Genomic DNA, 12,102 nt, shown 5'->3' on the forward strand with positions numbered 1-12,102 from the left:
TCGCGTGTCCCATTAAAAATGACTGTCTGAAATCGATTCTGAATCGCAAGGCTGCGATTCTTTGTTTCATGCACAGCTTGTGCGTGTACTACGGCATTTGGTCAGTAGGAAGTCCTTATCAATCTAAAATCATTATGAGTCAGAGTCGTTTATAACGTGCATTTAAAAAAGCAACACTCATTAAATAAAAATCATTCAAAATATTCTTTATTATCATGAAAATACCTGAAACAATTTGAAGAACAGCGTATAAATAAATCTGTAGACATTTCCTGAAATAGCGTTTGTAATGCTAATTCTTCTGTGCCACAAATGGAGTTTCTGCACGAGAGCGCCCCCGGCGTTCCGATGTCCCGGGATTTCACCGTAATTCATTCAAATTCATTCATTGAGAAAACGCGCATTTGCACGGTAAATCGTTACACCCCTAGAAAGCACAACAAAATGCTATGCCATTTTTAGACTAAACTTTTATGAAAAATATGGTACACGCACATACCTGATGCATACCTTAAAAACGCGCTTTTATTGCCATCAGACGAGATTGTGAGACTATACCCCAATAAGTCATGTTTAAATGCTGTTTTCATAACTCTTAAGCAACTCAAATAAGTTGTTCTGAAACTTAAACGCCAGCAGCTGGTGGTTTTTTTTTTTTGCGCAATCAGCGCCCACGCTCAACATTTTTTTCAGCGCCCAGAGTTAAACAAAAATTACAGTTTGGGTGAAACGCTCAACTCTTTAAAGAGTAACTAAACCCTAAACCAACTTTTTTTAGTTAATGATCTGTAAGAATGATGCTTTATTAGTGCTGTTCATTGATTTTAGTAACTTTTTTGCCATTTGGATATAAAGTGTTTCACTACTGCAATAAAACGTGTAAAAACGTCTGAGTGCTGCCCTCTTCAGGTTGAACGGTGGCTACTGCAGTTGAATTTTCCTATTGGGTATTGGGTCCAAAAAATGACTCGTGACGTAAGCCGGTTTAAGATCACCACGCCCTTGTTACGATCTCACCACACACTTGATACGAGCTTAGTTCGTCCCCTCTATCTCCGTTGGGATCTGCCCACTTTTCTTGCATTTTTCAAATATTGCCAGTGGGCGGAGTCAGGCTCTGACCAGGGGTTTAGTTACGCTTTAATGTCACTTTTACTCGGCCATTCGATTACAGTGTAGGGGGGTGGGACAAATATCACAACAATCAACCAGTGCATTGTTTAACAATTGATAAACAAAGCAGAAGTATCATAGCAACAAAAACGGTTAGCTATAAAAACTCTGGCAAGCACCAACAGTCTGCGTCCGCCTGGCGTTTTCAGCCGTGTTTAAACGCTTTGGTGTACACAAGCCTTTATTTAAAACAGAAATTTACAAACTTTTGGAATAACGTAAGTACACAACCCCATAAAATATATCACAATGCGCAAGTGGTTTTGGATATTTTATTTCAAAAATCACACATATTGTGGGTTTAAACCCAACACACTCACGTTGATTTTTCTTTAAATAACATACGAATCTAGGTGGTTTAACTCACTGTTTTTTATAATTACTATAAACAACACCATAAACGAATTTAAATGAGTCTAAAAACATAAGAGCGTGTATGGGAAAATCAATTACTTGTGTTGTGTGTGTGCTTATCTATTTTTGTAAGGGCAATTAACCTGGTCCTCACAAGATAAAAAGCTTATTATCAACCAAATCTTGTTTCTCTTTATATCTTATGCCGTGCACATGTTTTTGTAAGGATTAGGTTTAGAAATAGGGGATAGAAATACGATTAAGCCTGATTTAAAATCAACAGATGTCTATGAAATGACCTTACTAACATAGTGAAACAAGCAAACGTGTGTATGTGTGAAGTGTTCATGAATTAGATTTTGTAGCAGTCTGTAGTGTTAAAAACATTAGTGTTGAGGCATTAGTGTGCATAGATTTGGCCGTCTCTGCGTCTGAACGTCTGGCAACGACAGACCAGCAAATTCCTAACGGTATCAGGAAATTCTACAGCAGAATGTGACAGCGTCTGTCTGAGATCTGAACAGGCGTCGAGTTATGCAACATCATTAGCATCCAAAACACTGGAGTAAATCAAACATACAGCTCAAACAGAAGATATTCTGTATTTCACAACAGCAATCTCCTTCCAAAAACATCCTGAGAACACATGCATCATCTGCAACAATCGGGAGGCAGAAGCGCAAATACAAATCGGCTCTGATTCATGCTTGTGCCAATAATGTGCTAACTATTGATCAAATATTAAGAGCTTCATTTTTCTTACCTTTGATCGATCTTGTACTACTTATAGAGAAGAGATATAGCAATGCAAAAAATCAATGTTTGTTAAAAATACCCTTGTAATCATAACCTATATGTATAATGATCTATTATTTTGTTAAGTTCAGTGAATAAGGACTGAATTTGGGTCTGCTGATGGTATAGCTTCAGGTGACACACATTACATGAGTCATATGGACTATTTTTGTAATGCATCAGATATGGTCACCATCACTTTCATTGTGTGAAAAACCAAAAACATCCTGCTCAGATTTCTTAGTCTACTGAAACTTTGGTTTGCTAAATCTTTATATTTTGTCATGAATTACAGAAACAAATCACCCAGAAACTTCTGATGGAATTGTATGCAATTAAACATGATTTCCTAATATGTGTTAATTCTGCATAAAAAATCATCTTTGGCAAACTTTTCTTTTAAACATGGAATCAAAATTAACCCCCATCCTAATGCACTCACCTAATGCATGTCTCCTGTTTTTGTTTTTTAAAATATAATACCTTGCTCTATTTTTAAAACAACCTGTTTTAGACAACAATAAACCTTTTACTTTTCAACCCTTCCCTCCACCCACCTGCCTGCCTCTATTCTGGTTTGTATAGCCCACTTTTACAATCCGATCAATTCACAAGGACAAAAAGTACTGTCCTACATTTCATCTTTTATTTCACTGAGAAATGTCATATTACAGCATAAAATGGCTAGGATTTCTGTTTAATATTGCCTTTAATAGTTAATATAATGATGTTTACAAATTAACTGAATTTAATTAAATTTAAGATAGATCAGAAGCAAGCAGGTGTGTATGTGTGTGTGTTTTGCTATTTTAATCTGCCGGTCATTGAAAAAGAGTTTTGCCAACAGTGAGATTTAATGTACAAGTATTAATATCTTTGTAAAGATGTACACAGCGACAGCTACAACATCAGTATTCTACACTTATTTTATTGGCTATTAATTTCTTCACCCGCGCCTCTGATCTGGTTTTGCCCCATTGAGATGAACTGACCGAACTTCAACTCCACTGCAGATATCACATAAAAACAAAGATGAAGTGTCTGATATGCTTTCTGCTTACATCTACTATCAAACATCACATAACATCTGTCATGCAGATTTTGACAGAGACTGTCAAGCCACATCAAATCTGTATAAGAGTATTGACCAAACATGACCTGCTGTCATTAAAAGTCTTGTTAATGGATGTCACATAAACACAAACATACATCACATACAGCATCAACATTCCCACTATCCACACATTCTTTAATCCCTCTCTCTCTCTCTCTTCCTATCTCTCTCTGTTTTGGGAATACCTGGCCTCAGCAACCGTGCAGCAGTAACTGCCACTGCGGCGAGCATCTCTCCGAGCCATGAGCTCATCTCTGGAACGCCGACGGTTAAAGTAATCCGTAAGTTTTCCGAAACTTGCCATTGTGCCCTTTGCGTGTGTCCGCATTCAAAGACAAAGTCTTGAGTTATTCCATAAATATGCTCCTCTAGCACTGCTGCTATTTACCTGGGAATCATATTCATTCTCTCATATCTAGCTCCGCTCAAATCCCCGTAAATCCCTTGTTTTCCCCAAACATCAATGAATCTGGAGGAGCTGCCGCTATCTGTCCGTCTGAGCTCTGCTCGTTCACACACTGAAAATAGCAACGCTTATAACTTCCTTCCAAGCAGCAGAGCGGCCGTAGAGGGTATCAACCCTGCTGTGAGAGAGCAAGACGAGCGAATCAGACACACGCTTGTGAGTTTAGGGTGTCTGTCAGCTCTCTCCCTCCAGAGCATCATCAGTGCTGCGGCAACATCATCAACATCTTGTGCCATCCTGTACCTCTCTCTCTCTCTTTCGCTCTCTCTCTTTCGCTCTCTCTCTCTCACTATCTCTCTCACACGTGTGCCGAGAGCTCTGAAAGAAATAATATGATCTAAGGGAGATGAAGGAAAATGAATGGATAAAGATGAAAAAGGATTTGAAAGGAATCTGAGTCTCCAGAAAGGAACAGATTAGCTGCGGTTAAATAAATAAAACTGCAGAATGATTGATTTTTAACAACTGCCCTGCATCTCTATTCCTGTGAGCGCTTGTGTGTGTGTGTTTGTGTGTGAGTCATTCTTTGATAAAGACAGCAGTGAGACTGAGCCACACTTCAGTTAATAAAATCAATATGGGGCCCTTACTGGAGCATCCCACATCACATTGTACGAGACAACATTCCTACTCCTGTTTTGCTTAAAAAACGTGCAAATTATTGCATCATGCTTGTATATAAAAACGTCATAGTTGAGGGCTATGTGTATGCGTGGCACACATCCTGAGCTGACAAAGATGTGATTGTAGCAATAAAATGAAAACTATGATTGTGAAGTCGTCTTTTGTTAGAAACATCAAAATAACTTGTATGTCATGACCTGACCTCACCAATCAATACACATTCAGCAGACCTCACAGCTGTGATGAAAAGAATGCGTGTGTGTGTGCGCGCGCGTGCGTGCATGTGTTTGCACGTGTGTGTGTGTGTGTGCGTGCATGCCTGCACGCATCAAACAATCCCCCTTCTTAATTATATTTATTTTATATATTACTGTGCAACATGCCATCTGTAACGTTTATGTGCCAAATGTGTCTGTTTGGAAAAGGGTCATTGTTTTGGAATGTGATCTGATGCCAATTTCTCAATAATATTAATTTAAATAATAATAGATGTTTAACACTAACGCTACTGCTATGACAGCTGTTATTCCACAGTAAATCACACAATTGGTGTAATGGGCTAATTGTTACATAATAATATTGCATTTATAATACTGTGTTTCTAAAAGTGAACCATGATTTACCCAAAGCAATTTTCAAATAAGAAAAATCACAATGCAATGATTCAATAGTATATCGTGAGACGTACAGAATCTACAGCAGAAGTACAACTATGTTTTTTAATGCATTTTAAACATACATTTTCTTTCTTTTTTTTATGCCTTGCCAGATCACAAATATGACCCGTGCTGGCAAAATGAGTTGTAATGCGCACAGTCTAAGTTTGAGCTACAGGCAAAATAAGTATAAATGAAGAGTTTCATTAAAAAACGAGATAACTCCGTTTTTTTTATTTTTCAGAAATCTCGTTTTTTGGTTGTGCATTCCAATTAATTAATATCAATTCAACTGCAGTTGGTTTGTTTTGATTTAAACCTTCATAACTTAAAAAATACAGCACCATAAAACAAAATAATAACATGATAACATAATAAAAAACATGTTTTGACAAAAATATTAAAAACGAAGTTATCTTGTTTTGCAAGGAAACTCTTCAAATATCGATTTTGGTGGAAATTTTCGTAAAAATAAGTATATTAAAGGTCCCGTTCTTCCTGTGTTTTTATAGCTTTGATTGTGTTAACAGTGTGCAGTATAACGTGTTCATGTTTCACATGTAATAAAAAATTTGGTATTTTTACACAATTTACTTATCTGTACACCACTGTGTCTGATGTCTTCCTTGTTCTATGAAGTCCCTCCTTCAGAAATACGTAACGAGTTCTGATTGTGTAATTTGACAGCAGCTTAGCTTAGAAGCCATTTAAGCTTAGCTGGCGACTGACATATTCCTGTGGGCGGAGTTTAGTCAAAAACTGTTTTATTGATGTCATTAAAGCAGGAAATAGAGGGCTGTAGTCCAAACCAGCCATTCGCTGTAGGCTTTGAAATGGGACTTCTGTTAAAGAAAATATATCGCAGTGAACTTTGAGCTTTATCATTTTGCAGGTATTATTTATGCTCTAAAAGCAACATTACACACTAACTAAAGTTTGAAAAATGGGATCAGGAAGAACGTTACCTTTAAACCCTCATCTAGCGATGTCATTAACCATCTAAAATGATCTTTATTTGTATGTTTTCTGAGAGGTGTACCATCCTAAATGCTTAATCTAATCTAAGATGCGTGCATAAACATGCACGTCTGACATTTTGGTTTAGGTTTTAAAACATGCAGGATTGGAAAAGATATTTCCTGTTGTGTGTAAGTGTGTATTAGTTCATGTTAACCATATGCAAAAGTAAACGATGACTCAATAAAGTAAACGTTAGCCTTTCAAACGTAAATCTCTTTTCTTGGACTACAACAAACACATGGATTATAGGCAACAGTTTACTTCCTGGGATTGGTGATGTAGTAAAGACCGACATTATCATAATTCCTCCCGCTTCAGACTCACAGCCTGTAAATTAACTCCCATTGTGAGATAATCTTAGGCGCGTCACATTTCCGGCTGATGTCAGAGGTATTCAGGCCAATCACAACGTACAGATTGGCTGACCAATCAGGGACACAGCGCTTTCAGATCAATGAGCTTTGTACCGAAACATTTGAGGAAAGCAGTGTATCTGGAGCGAATACATTGTATTACACCAAATACTCAAAATAATGTTGCTTTTTTAGCAATGAAATAGGTGCACTTTAAAAGAGATATAATTCAGGACCTGATTGATGTTAAATAGTTATTAAGTAGTTATTAATAGCTTGAAAACGATCAAATCTGAAGCATGCACACAGATACACGAGCGCGTGGCCCCGGTATATACATATATAGACAAATTTACAGTTTTAAAAATATCTGTTTTGACAAGATATAATCTGTTATGTCTTAAGTGAATGTTTGGTTAACTGTTGGGATCTGATGTGTAACATTATATAAATTTGCCAGAACGGTCACATATGTCCCAGCCTATTTCAGAAAAGATAGAACATTATCTATATGCACAGATACCCAGATACCAAATTCACATACAGAAATAGTAGAGGTAGAGTATCATATTATAAATTCGGCTGTAGAGAGACACTTCTGTGCCGAAGACATGTCTCTCTTTTCTGGTGCCTGTTGGAAAGGTACTGAGAGCAGGGAAAGCGAGAGAAGTGCGTTTTTAAATTACATGCTGACTTTATCTGTGGTCGCTGAGGACAGCTCATGTACACACAATATCTTATTGAAAAGTAGCAGGTTACCACCATAGCCAGGTTTGTGCTGCATACAGGATACGCATGCATTGTTTTAACAAAATGACATCACCACTTCCTCTAGAGCAATTTTCACTGTTTACATTTTACTGTCAATCAATCAGAGACAAATTTAGCATTAAAGATAAAGCTTCTAAATACATACATACCACCTAAAATAAACAAATAAACACATACAATTTAGATTTTTATTTTTTTTTAAAGAGCACTATTCATTGATAAAAGCTTTGATAGATATCGGCACTGGGCGGAGTTTCTGATCCATTTATCACTACTGAAGCTGTAGGTCTTTTTAACATAATAGATGTAAATGTATGTGTATAAATGCTAATGAAATGCACAAAGATGAGTACTCACTCCATCAGCGCGTCGGTACTGAATACATCAGCATACTGTGTCAGTCAGCCAGCATCGTGCCAGACTCATGCTGAGAGAAAAAACACAGGTTATGATTTCTGCTGTGATGTGTTTTTACATGCAGAAAAGGGAAATAAAAATCAACAAATATTTCATAAGTTCTTCCTCTTAACCTTTAAGTATTGTTTTTAAACAATTCGTTTTGGTTTCACTCTTCTAATGAACCTTAACAAAATGATTGCAGCATTTTCAAATAAATTTGGCTCGGAGAAGTGAACCAAACTGGTACTGTTTACAGATAACACGGCAAGACATTAGAAAGCGTTTCTATTAAAACAATCTTCCAAAATAAGTTCTGAGAGATACCAATTTAATCTAATTGTTCATCATCATCATCATGACCACATTAAACTAATCTAACCCTGGTACTGAAGTCAGATGAATCATTGCATGTTGCACAGAAGAGATTATTATCAATTCATTTCTTACATCCTGGGATGTGTTGTATCATTGTATCTGTGTATAATTCAAGCCCTCGGGTCGGAAACAGCAGCCGTATTCCAGCGTCTTTACAAGTTGAAACACAGACGTAGTTCGACACGTACATGTGCCCTTTACATGACCAAAAGCTCATCAGCTGCTTTACAAACATTCGCCCGCGTTAACCTTCCACTAACACCGTCAGCATCATATAATTCACATGAGTCACCCGACCACTCATCATTACCTCCCTCAACGCTCACTTTCCCTGCTCTCTCTGAGGGGTGACTCACTTCTCTGAATGTCAGCGAGAAATAAAGGACTTTTCTCCAGAATCAACAGGATGATTCACGGGCCGAACAGAACCAATGAGGGAAATGACACACGTCATATCAGCTCATTTCCTGTGCAAGTGGACAAATGCATCTCAATTCAATGTCACACACACACTGTGCTCCATCTGGTAAACTTGCAGGCAACAATAACAACCCTTTCCTTCAGTCACTTTAGGAATATAATAGCTTTGTGTGTGTGTGCATCCTTTTCCTGACCCTGCTGTATTCAGGACACACCTTACCATCTGACTTCCTCACACTCTCAACCTGCAATTACGCTGACCAACACACACATGTATTGCTGGTTATTTAAATAGGGACAAATAATAGATTTCTATTTAGTATAAAGATAATTTAATATAATGACTATACAGACTAAACCCTGACCCTAACCTGGCAGATACAAACAAACAATGCATTTCTACAACTAAACAAATATCCATTTGAGATTATCATCAGTCGTCACCAAAAAGAGGTTTTGTAAGATTTAATTCTCTTCAGGAGACATTTGTCCTCTGAATCACAGAAAAGTAAACCCTCAACCCCACATCTTAATTGTATTGTTTTCTATAAAGAGAATCATAATAAGTGTGGACTAACCCAAACCCTGCCCACTAAAGAGGACATATCATGAAAATCAGCATTTTTCTATGTTTAAGTGCTATAATTGGGTCACAAGTGCCCCTGGCAACCTAGAAAATTTGAGTTTTAAAACAAACGGTACTTTATAGCACCAAAAGTGGTTCTTTGCTCGTAATCATAGAAGAACCATTTTTAGTGCCATATAGCACCGGTGAAGCACCCATGTAGAACCAAATAGTGCTATGTAGAACCATATGTGGTGCTATGGCCCCTATATGGTTCTACACAGGTGCTTTACAGGTGCTTCACGGGTTCTATATGGCACTAAAAATGGTTCTTCTATGATTACGAGCAAAGAACCACTTTTGGTGCTATATAGCACCGTTTGTTTTTAGAGTGTAGTTTTGGTAAACTATTCTCTGCAAGCATGTGAAAAAATAGGTCATTGAAATGTGGCTCCCCTTGTGATGTCAAAAGGGGACCTTATTATAATAATACCGCCCCTTAATCTGCACTATCCAAACACAGCACTGCCATTTAGTGCGGAGAGAGAAAATATTTGAGTTTCAATATCAACAAAGGACCATTATGGTGATCAGCTAATTTGCATTTAAAAAGACACACCCCAAAAAAAGACACATTTTACTCCCACCTACAAAGTGGCAATTTTAACATATTATAATAAATTATCTGTTGGGTATTTTAAGCTAAAACTTCACATATGTACCCTGGGGACACCAAAAACTTGTTTAACATCTTAAAAAGGTCTTGTGAAATGTCCCCTTTAAAGACAACAATCTGCATTTTGAGGAATGAGTTCTCAATTTATAATGATAATGCCCCTCACTATAGTCCCATTTTAAATATAGGTTTTAGTCAGTACTGAAATAAAACTTTATTTCTAGGCTCTGAGAAGGTAAACACAAAATAGTGTTATATTAATATATTAATATAAATATATTCCTTAATAATACAGATACACATATAAACATATAACACACAAACTCACCGTCCTCCAAAACTGTCTGAGAAAAGATAAAGTTTCTTTATAATAATACAAAAATAAACTAGATGGTTAAATGAATGATGTTGTTCCTTTAGTTTCTTTCTTTCCCCGTTTATCAGAAGTTTAATTCGTTAAATAATTCCATATGTCGTAAAAGTGCGCGTGAATGTAAGTTTGTAACAGAGTGACTGAACGCGACATCTGATCGCCATGACAACAGCCGATAACGACGAGCGCGCAAAACACACCCCGGGTAAAACAAAGATTTACCTCAGAAAACCATATTAACTTTACTTACAGTTCACTTCTGATAGAACCACAGATAATTAAGTTAAATTCGTGTTTCATAAACACACAGACACACACTCGTACCTGCAACACAAAGGCTCGCCAATGAAACTCGTCAGTCAGTCAAAAGAGTGAAAGTTTTCCAACTCTTCAGAGTCTTCAACCTGCGTCCGCGTTTATTTGACGCTTCCTTGTGCTTTCCATCGATTAAAAGCACACACATGTCTCACTCAGATCGCTGTCCATTCATTCGCAGATTGTCTCCCTAAACTTAATGCTACTGCTGAGACAACATGAGCATCAAACAGTTTAACTTCAGACTCAAACTTCCTCCAGGAGGCGCGCGGAGGCTCACAAAAAATAAATCTTCTATTAAGCTCCATTCAAACGTCATTGTAGTATTGAGTACACTTAAAAATATTATAGTTTTAATTAAATATTGTGTGTGTGGTAAAGCATAAAAATCTTACAGGGAAATCACAATTATCGAAAACTTCATCCAGTCATCACAAACGACTGTGATTGGTTGGAGATTTCATCAGTGGTGAGATAAGGCGCTGCAAGAATCGATAGGTGGATGACGTCAAAGTACCGCGAGAGCGAGTCGAATAATCACACGTAGAAGTCTAATTTCGAATCGCTCTCGCGGTACTTTGAAGTCCTTCGCCTGTCGGTGCTTGCAGGAAGTCGAACACCTTTTGTAACAGGTATCACGTGACAACGCAATCTGTGGGTTCTTTTCAATTAAAATGTTTTTTGTTTTTTTTTAATGTTGTACATAGAGAGCAAGACAATCTTCTAGCATTTTTTTTTTGTTACGATACAAACATTTATTTTCAAAAATAAATGTTATATCCCAGTGATTCCCAAAATGTTTCCTGTAAAATAAAATAAACAAAACATGAAATAACATTATTTTATTTGACAGTAAACAGAGTTAAAATTATTTTATTATTATCTGGACCCCTCGTACTGTTAAAAACAACTTCCGGTTCTCTATTCTCCGCCCATGGTAAAGCCCATGTTCATGTAGTTATGCACTCTGCCCACTAACAGTATTTCTGTGGTCTCATTCATGAATCTGTCCTGCTTACATGTGTCGATCCTCCCAAAGGGGAAAGTGCGATTTTGTCCTATTATTTCTCATTTTACTTTGATGTGGCACATCCCAACTGGTTTCTGTGGGCATGTTCAAAAGAACACTCTCATCAAAATAAAGGGAGTGCTTTATAATTATTATTATTATTATTATTATTGAAGGACTTGTCCCTTTGAAATGGTTCTTCTGTAACGCAATGTGTGTATTTATGGTTTTATATTTATACTGTTGTAAATATATTTAATTGTACACATAAAGACCAAATTAACAACTTTTTAATTTTCTTGTAAATGGTTTGATTTTAAATATGCTTTATAAGGTTTTATTGTAATCTATCCAATTTAATTTCGTTTAATTTTATAAAAGCATAAATCCACTACATGACTTCTAATTGCCTTTAATGTCAAAATTGCCTTTTTCAAGTTCAAAAGATTATAAAGCTGATGTTGCTGTAGCTTTGCTTAGCTTTCTGGTTATTCTTGAAATATAGTACAGCAGTATTATGGCTCTTCATGATTAATTACTTGCTTTTTTTCTCATTTCTAAGTTGCTTTGAACAAAAATGTCTGCTTGCAAATGTTCACTTATAGCCAAAGGCCAAAAACTCATAAAGTAAAATGAGAATAAAT

The 12,102-nt window shown here is 36.7% G+C and overlaps 1 protein-coding gene across 3 annotated transcripts in view; it reads right to left on the bottom strand.

Moving 5' to 3' along the window:
* ankfn1b (ankyrin repeat and fibronectin type III domain containing 1b) overlaps positions 1–10,649 on the bottom strand; it is a 78,687-nt gene extending 68,038 nt beyond the window's left edge. Inside the window, exons 1-2 of one of the 3 annotated variants that reach the window (XM_065258821.1) lie at positions 10,459–10,649; positions 7,684–7,753 (exon numbers count right to left, since the gene is read on the bottom strand). In XM_065258821.1, coding sequence (XP_065114893.1) covers positions 7,684–7,688 — 5 coding nt within the window. In that variant the 5' untranslated portion in view covers positions 7,689–7,753; positions 10,459–10,649. Of the gene's footprint in view, positions 1–3,621; positions 4,126–7,683; positions 7,754–10,458 lie in introns of those variants that run through there. The other 2 variants (XM_065258820.1, XM_065258819.1) reach the window with 2 other exon arrangements.
* Positions 10,650–12,102: the final 1,453 nt, after the last annotated feature.

The sequence above is a fragment of the Paramisgurnus dabryanus genome, chromosome 22 (assembly GCF_030506205.2).
Source record: "Paramisgurnus dabryanus chromosome 22, PD_genome_1.1, whole genome shotgun sequence".
NCBI classification, from domain to species: Eukaryota; Metazoa; Chordata; class Actinopteri; order Cypriniformes; family Cobitidae; genus Paramisgurnus; species Paramisgurnus dabryanus.